This window comes from Physeter macrocephalus, chromosome 7 (genome assembly GCF_002837175.3).
Source record: "Physeter macrocephalus isolate SW-GA chromosome 7, ASM283717v5, whole genome shotgun sequence".
NCBI classification, from domain to species: Eukaryota; Metazoa; Chordata; class Mammalia; order Artiodactyla; family Physeteridae; genus Physeter; species Physeter macrocephalus.
The window spans coordinates 38,003,992-38,012,962 of NC_041220.1; the positions used below are offsets into that span (position 1 = coordinate 38,003,992).

The 8,971-nt window shown below is 36.4% G+C and overlaps 1 protein-coding gene across 3 annotated transcripts in view; it reads left to right on the forward strand.

Annotated features, from left to right (window-relative positions):
• The first annotated feature begins 1,042 nt into the window (after positions 1 to 1,042).
• Positions 1,043 to 8,971, forward strand: part of TMPRSS11A (transmembrane serine protease 11A) — a 53,796-nt gene continuing 45,867 nt past the window's right edge. For 2 of the 3 annotated variants that reach the window (XM_055085945.1, XM_007122163.4), the window contains exon 1: positions 1,043 to 1,230. Coding sequence is in view for 1 of the 3 variants with exons in the window: in XM_007122163.4 (XP_007122225.2) it covers positions 1,220 to 1,230 (11 nt within the window). In the remaining 2 variants the exon portion in view is untranslated. The remainder of the gene's footprint in view (positions 1,231 to 8,971) is intronic. The other variant, XM_007122164.4, reaches the window with a different exon arrangement.

An 8,971-nucleotide genomic window follows, 5' to 3' on the forward strand; every position in this document is an offset into this window, starting at 1 on the left:
CTGTGTCTGTAAATGCTTAGTATGTTCCATGAAAAGATGGACCCTAATAACAATGGTTGCTTCTGAGGAGAAGGAAATAAATCATGATTAGGACATGGTCAAACAGAGTTTCAGCCTCATTTCTAATGTTTTAATATTCACAAAGAGTTGGTATTCATGTTGTCTAATTGAAAATATTATTTGTTTACCTGATCTTCTCTTTTTATTTTCTTCATTATAATAAATCGCTCTCTCCCTCTCTCTCCCTCTCTCCCCCTCTGTGTGTGTGTATATATATATATATATATGTATATATACATATATACACACACACACATATGTAATGATTAGGACATGGTCAAACAGAGTTTCAGCCTCATTTCTAATGTTTTAATATTCACAAAGAGTTGGTATTCATGTTGTCTAATTGAAAATATTATTTGTTTACCTGATCTTCTCTTTTTATTTTCTTCATTATAATAAATCGCTCTCTCCCTCTCTCTCCCTCTCTCCCCCTCTGTGTGTGTGTGTATATATATATATATGTATATATACATATATACACACACACACATATGTATATAAATATAGAGATATATATGTATAAATATATATTACATAAATATAAATTAAATTACACTTATTACATTAAGTCATTTAGGGAAAAATCTGGTTTGATATGAATTTATTTGTATGTACTCTGAGAAATAGGTATTTTTAAAAAGTAAAATGATTAGGTATTAATAAACTCACTATACCCCTGATACATGGAGATAGCTATTGTTCAACAAAAATTTAAGGAGTATTTCCTGAGTCATATTATGAATCTCGGTTTTAAGAATATCTGATTGTTTTTATTGAGAGCTTTTTATGTGAAGGTTTCTTTAAGATATTTGTATACCTGCCAATAATCTTCTTTAAACTCTTAATCCTAGTGCATTCCTAAAGTATTTCTCATTCAAATCCCTGAAACCAGTTCCTCCTCCTTTAAAAAAATTAGTCAATACCAAAAAAAGAAATATTGCTTTCTTGTTGGGACTATGCTGTCTCTGGAGCTATTCTATGGGTTGAGGCTTCTCTGTTCAGACTTGTCAAACTAGTTTCATTTCAAATACTTGTAATTTGTTCCCTTATGTCTTCCAGTCATAGACATCTAAAATATCTAGAGATGTCATATAGCTGATTAGAAAATCAGGTTGAGTGGGCACAGACCTCTAAGATCATATTCTTCCTCCCACAGATGATGTATCGGTAAGTTCTGTTTTGTTTAGTAATGGCTTGTTTGCTCTACTGTCTGTCAGTGGCTAGATTCCCGGAATGTTGGAGGACTGCCTGGATTGGATGTTGTAAAATTTGTGGAATTATTATAGCAGCTGGATTAATTAATCTCTGTAGTTAAAATCAATATTTTTGTATTAAAAATCATTATTAACATTATTTCATGTCGCCAAGTTCAATAGTCGGGATTTTAGAAGAAGTTAATGAAAAACTATACTACATTGTTGTTTTGACTTCTTCTGATTTTGAAGGGGGATGGGGGAGAAAGGTGTTAATTTGTTTTAAGAAAAGCCTCCTTTCAGTAATCTGACTAAACTTAGCTTCTGTAACACTTTCCTTCAGCTCCTTTTCCTCATACCTTATAGTCAGTCATTGGGAACTAATGCAGATTGGGAGGTCAAAATCTGCCAAGACACCTGCCTTCATAGATATTTCAGGACTTCTTGGGGGGAGAAAGGAGATGAGATCCTGATTAGGGAAACTGCTCTCTAAAATTTTTCCTGTTAAATATTAAAGAGAAAAGAAAACTATAAATTATTTCAAGTTTTTTTTTTCAAAGTAAGGTTTGCCACATGCAAAGGAGAGGAAAAAAAATAAGATTTCTTGGCATAACCTTTGATACAATTAAAATAGTGATTTTAAACAACAATGACAATAATATTTCAAGATTGCTTAGATGTATGCCATTTTCAAAACATTTTTACACATTTTATTTCATTTAATAGTCAGGACACCCCTGTAAGATCAGCAGAACAGTTACCAGCTACCATTTTAAAGTGATGAATCTAAGAGAAACAGATCTTAAGGGGCTTCTCTGTATCAACAGAGCTGTGATGTCAAGATCAGAGCACTGCAACCCACAACTCCTTAAATCCAGTCTTCCTGGACTCTTGCAGCCTCTCTAGGTGGCAAGGATTCCAACTGGGGCCTTTCAGAGATGAGAACTTGACACTAGGTCAGCCCCTAAATTAGTGAACTTCACTAGGCTTCCTTCTCCACTAATAAAATGTACATTTGGATCAGTCCTTTAGTGAGCAAATAGTAATTGCCAGAGGGTCTCTGACATCCTTAGGCAGGGTCTACAGTGCTTCACACATAATTGGCACTCCACATATTTGTTGAACAAATTAATGAATAAACAAATGTAAATATCTAGCATTAGTGTTTTGCTTATTAAAATTCATTGAATTTGAAAATGCATATCCCATGTCTATGGAAATCATGATATTATAGAGCAGTAGTTCCAACCTTTTGTATTTCACATTCCCCAAATTATTCTTTTAAAAAATCAAGTCTCATGATTATGGACACCAAAAGTCTTCTTTTCTAATGCATATTTATGTGTTTAGAGGAATGTTTTCAGTTTAAGGGAAGTAAATTATAGGAGTAATATTGGGGGTCAGTGCAATTGTTCAGGACATCCATGACAAAGAAAGGGGACAGTGAAAAACACTGAATGTTCATGGTTTCTTTAAGATAAACTAATGGAACATTAATCCAGGATTTGGAGGATTTGCAGGAGATGGCCAGGCAGTCTTAAGGATTGAGGCAAAGCAAAGGCTTAATAATTACTATGATGCCCTAGGTCTCACCTACGGTAATTTTACAGTACATTCTATAGTCGTGTCGGCCATCCTTACTCCTCCACTAACAAGAAACTCAGTGTGGAAGCTGTGTCAAAATGTACTTGATTCTTATCTTTGCTGTTTCTGGTCTGTTGAAACTTGGATCTCTTTTCTATGGGTTTTTGACCCTCCTCTCTACATTTCAGAGATAGTATTTAGTGTTCCAACTTTGCTGTGAATATCCATTTGCCTTTAGCAATATCCATACCCCTACTCTTTCCTATAAATTGATTAGTTGGGTGATATATTCACTGAAAATCTCAATTATTTCTCTTATAAAAGATAAAATATCAAATGACTTCTTCATCTGAGATTGCTATCCTGTTCCCAGATGACTGGCATCTCTCTCTTCCTATTGCCATTATTTTCAGCATTGCTTAATAAATGCAAAAATTAGATTTCTCCTTGTCATTATCCTCATTTAGAGAAAATGCTTTGCAAGCACTCATGTTGTACATTTTAATTTCATTTTGAATACTCATTTAAATCAACTTGTTAATTTGCCAAGTTCATTCTCTAATATACTCAAAAACTATATCTTCAGAGTTAAAGCCAAAATAACAAGGTAAAACCTCCATGTTACTTACTGATCACTAAACTTTGTGTAAATTATCAATTAAATGTTACTGTTTTGTTAGTTTTTAGCAAACTCATAGTGCTTGCTGGGTGCCACATATGCACCATATTATATTACCTCATTTAATTCTCACAACAATTCTATGATTAGGTACTATTATTATCTCCATTTTATAGATGAAAAAGTAACTAGCCCTACATTACAGGCTAATGAGTGGAAGCTGGGATTTGAGACAGTCTAGAACTCAAGCTTGAGCTTAACTATTAGTATATTCTGGTTTTCTCTTTTTCAAGAGAAAAAATCAATTTTTCCATTTTAATTTAAAATTTGAGTAAGAGATTCATAATGTTAGTTATGCAGTAAAGCTTTATCTATATATGTATTCATATCATTGAGATTTAAAGGCTAGTTTATAGCATCCTCTTCTTTCTTTTGCTTTTCTTCTTTCCAATTGTCTATCACACAAAGAATAATGTATTTGTAGTTAAAATAGGGAGGCTGGCAAATATGTATACAAAGTACTTGGAAACCAAGATAATAGAAATTTATGTTCAGATAAGCATATATGAATCTATCGTAGGTGGTAGTTTATTTGTAATTACTGTAATAGCATCTACCATTTATTACCTATTTACAAAATATTCGTCGTTTTCCATATATTATCTCATTTATTTACAATCCTCATATAAGTTAGCTATTATTATCCCATTTTACAGAAAAAGAAAGCAGCCCTAGATCATAGAGTTATTGAGCTTTAAACCCAAGCTATACACACCATCTTACCCCCAATACATTCATAACTGTGCCTCTGAAACATCTGGGCAACAATAGGAAATTGACTCACTACAGATACAAAAATAATATAAGCAACAACTGAACAACATACTACTAAAAACTTTCACATTCATTATCAGAGTGGCCTGGTTACGAATGGTACTGATAGATTTGAAGTCAGAAAGATAAGGCCTCCCCTTACTTTGTAACCTCTGTTAATTTTCCTCTCTGATCCTCAGTTCCTCATTAGTGAACGGTGAAAAGACACATCTCACCAAGCTGTGGCAACAAATACATCAGATAGCTCCTATTGAAACTCCTGACTCAGAGTAGGAATTTGATATGTGCTCCAGTCTTTCATATACTCATTTCATTGCCTCACATCCTTGGGTAGTATTTATTATCACCATTTTACAGGTGAGAAAACTGAAATTCAGAGAGGTTTCATTAACTTCTCAAGATACACGTTAAAGAGTTATAAGCATGGACTGAAGTCAAAGTCCTTTGACTCTAAAAGGTAGGGCAGATCTGTAATACAAATAGGCCTACAGGAGGTTTGTCCAGGCAGGTAAAAACTTAAAGGAATTAAAAAAAAATCTTTGTCTTGGAAAAACTGTGTTTTTCTGTACTATCACACTATTACCACACACACAATACTTCTGACATCAGCTGGGTAGGGTTTTCCCCCAAGCAATTCTCCAACACCAGCTGGGAATCTTACAATTCAATTCAATTATGACACTAACCAGAGTTAGTGCAGGCCCCACAGGTTAAGGTTAAGGGCTCAGTCCCATAAGACTGCCCATGCCGCCACTTCAGATGTCAATCCCAAGTCCCAGTTGTTACCTGTGTTCCTGACTGGCGGGCTATAAAATGGAGCTTCCTACAATCCCCTCCTCCGATTTGATTAATTTGCTAGAGTGACCACAGAACTCAGGAAAACAGTTTACCTACTAGATTACCAGTTTATTACAAAGGTTATTAAAGGATATGTATAAACAGCCAGATGAGGCAATATATATGGTGAGGTCTAGAAGGGTCCCCAAGGCAGGAGATTCTGTCCTCAAAGAGTTGAGATGCTCCCTCCTCCCAGCACGTAGTTGTGTACACCAACCCAGAAGCTCTTTCATCATATACGACTGGGATTTTTGTGGAGGCTTCATCACATAGGTATGAATGATTATTAACTCGATCTCCAGCCCCCTTCTCTTCCCAGAGGATAGAAGGGGGTGGTGGAGCTTAAAGTTCCAAGCTTCTAATCATGGCTTCGTCTTTCTGGCCCCCAGAAAGACTAGCCCCCATCTTGAAGCCATCTAGGAGCCCATCAAGAGTATCTCACTGGAATAAAAGACACTGCTATCACCCAGGAAACTCCAAGGGCTTTAAGACCTCTATCTCAGGAACTGGGGCCAAAGACCAAATATTAGAACAAAAGATGTTCCTAGTGCTCTTCGTCACTTGGGAAATTACAAGGGTTTTAGAAGGAACTGGAGGCAGAGACCAATATATAAATATTTTCTATTATTTCATAATCTTTAACTCTCATTTTTGTTACCTTAATGGAAATTCATTATTCGTGATATTTTAAATATTTATAGAAAAGAAGCTTACAATACTTAATTATTATCATCCACATGGGACAAATTGAGACAAAAGCATTATATGTTGTATCATGAGTTACATGAGGGTAGAAACCATATTTTATTCATCTTTGCCTCCCTAAGCCCTGCATGATTCCTTAAAACATAATACTCAATGAAACGTTGTGGAAAAGAAAAATAGTTGGGTAAATGGACAGATGGATGAATAGTTGAATGGATACATAAAAGGACAAATTAAAGGACAAAGGAGGAATAAGAAATACTGCAATATACGATTAATTCTCAGTAGTTTGCTAGGACATATTTATGGTATATAAGGCTCTGATCCAGGCATTTGTATACAAACAACTCATTTTGCACACATGCATAGACGCCTAGCCTAGACCTTAACCTCTAACCTGAGACATATTTTACAAACCTTAATAGGTGGGACTGCACTTTGTGTCAAAAACATGTTAGACTAAACCAAACACACACATCACACAACTCCATAACATCTGGAGCTGTCTACCTTTTCTAGTAAATTAGAACATTCTGTAATAAATTTCTGTTTTGTTACTGAATCTCTTTTTCCCTTATTAATAGTGTACTTGTAAAACAGGATTTCCATTTCATTGTGTCACTCAGGGCCACCCAGGACACATTTTTTGTTGATTAACATTGCATTTAAAATATTTGGGGGATTTCCTAATATACTACCTATCTAAGCTTTCTCTTGTGGGGCCACTCCAAGATGATCCTAAATTCCAAAATGCTACTGGTATAAAAATTACCTACCATGAATATTCTCAGGGTGAAATGCCCACTTTCTCAGCATGGCGAATTTCTAACGAGTGTGTAATATTAAGAAGAACAAAAATACTGATAATAGCTCATATTTATACAGCATTTACTATGTGCTGGTCATTTCACATGAATTAATGCACTTAATTTTCATGGAAATCCTGTGAGGTAGGTATTAATTTCATCTCCATTTTACAAATGGGGGAACTAAAACAAAAAAGGGTCAAATATGTTGCCACCTATTACAAAGCTAGCAAGTGGCAGGGCTAGGATTTGAACTCTGGTAGTTCAGCTCCAGAGATTGGGCTCTTATCCTTAATACTATACCACCCCCAGTAGAAGTGAGTTCAATCATGTTGCATTAATTTAAACTAACATGTGACTATGCTCTACCTCTAACGCAAAATCTAAGTTCAACACCATTTAAGAAAGACTTTGTGGGACCTCCCTGGTGGTCCAGTGGTAAAGAATTCGCCTTCCAATGCAGGGAACGTGGGTTCCATCCCTGGTCAGGGAACTAAGATCCCACATGCCGCGGGGGCAAATGAGCCCGCGTGCCACAACTACTGAGTTCGTGCGCCTTAACGAGAGAGCCCGCGTGCTGCAAACTACAGGGCCCATGCGCTCTGGAGCCCGCACGCCACAACTAGAGAGAGAAAACCCACACGCCACAACTAGAGAGAAGCCCGTGTGCCACAACAAAGAGCCTGCGCCGCAACGAAAAGATCTCACAAGCTGCAAAGAGGAGCCCACATGCTGCAATTAAGACCCAACGCAGCCAAAATATATATATATATATATAATAAAATAAAATGAAAGACTTTGTGCTAAATTAGCACAATAAAACTCCCTATTTTGCTTATATATGAAGGTGAGAGAATTAAATACCAGTCATTTCTTAGAATAAGGCTAGAGAATGCCTCCTTACTGAATCAGGACAGGGAAACCTAGAAGGGATTAGAATCTGAAATTAATTTAACTCACTAGGGCTGGGTAGATGCTAGAGGAAAGACAGAGCTGCCAAGATTTGGAGTAAATCCAGCCCAGCAGGTCAGATGTGATAAGCAGTGAGTAATTGTGTTCCTGTCAGGAACTGTCAGGGGATACTCCCTCCAAGAGGAAGAAGTACATCCATGCGGAATCTACGAGAGGTATTCTCAATCCCCTTTAGGTCACGTTTTCTTCTTTCAGCTCAAAATTCTCAGTTACGCTCCCTTTTTGCCAGTGTGCCTGATTTCCACCCCTGGGACCAGGGTGAAGGCATTTCCCTAGATACGTGAAGAAGTTGAGTCTTGTCTTTTCTGGCATCCTCATTTTCTTTTTCTGAGTCCCCTGAATTCAGCTCAGCCTGCAACTCTTCATTATTTTCTACAGAAGATGTTCTTTGGTCTAGACTCACAGTGGTATTTTATTCAATTTTGCCCCTCTCTCTTTGTCCCAACCCTCACTTCATTCATATCTGGGAGTTAAATATAGAAGGAATATCAGAAGTTTTCTTTGTTTCTTTTCTTTTTTTTTTTTTTAACCTCCTGACAATAAAGCATTCCATGGAGCAGCACACTGGTGTAAATATATCTAGAGCCATGTTTTCAAAACTGTGTTCTGTGGAACATCAGAATCCCATGAGATACCACTAGATAGGGTGATTTTTAATGAGCACATTTGGAAACTTTTATTTCAGTCTGATTCATTAAATAGTATTCAAATATTTACCAAGAGTCAGATAATGTATTTGGTACTGGGGTTGTATCAGCGAACAGGATATATGCAAAATCAAGGCAGAAATGCTGCCTCACCTTTACTCCCTTTTAAAACCATTAAAGGCTCTAAGACTTCTAGAAGTGAGAATCCTATTTAACTTTCTTTAACCCATTTTTTTCCAAACCTATTTAAATACGGTAAACCTCCCTTTACCCCACTACCTGGGAACACTTCTTGAGAAATGCCTAAATGCTGTATATGACTTACTCACTGTCTTCAAGATCTTCCGCACTTTGGGGCAAGAAGATAGGTGTACACATAATATCTCAAGAAATAAAACTTATAGGGAACATGTGGCAGCATGGAAAAAGTGTCAAATTAAATAAAAGCCTCCAAAGTTCACAAACAAGCCCAAATATGGTAATTTTTTTTAACATCTTTATTGGAGTATAACTGTTTTACAATGGTGTGTTAGTTTCTGCTTTTCAACAAAGTGAATCAGTTATACATATACATATGTTCCCATATCTCTTCCCTCTTGCGTCTCCCTCCCTCCCACCCTTCCTATCCCACCCCTCTAGGTGGTCACAAAGCACAGAGCTGATCTCCCTGTGCTATGCGGCTGCTTCCCACTAGCTATCTATTTTACATTT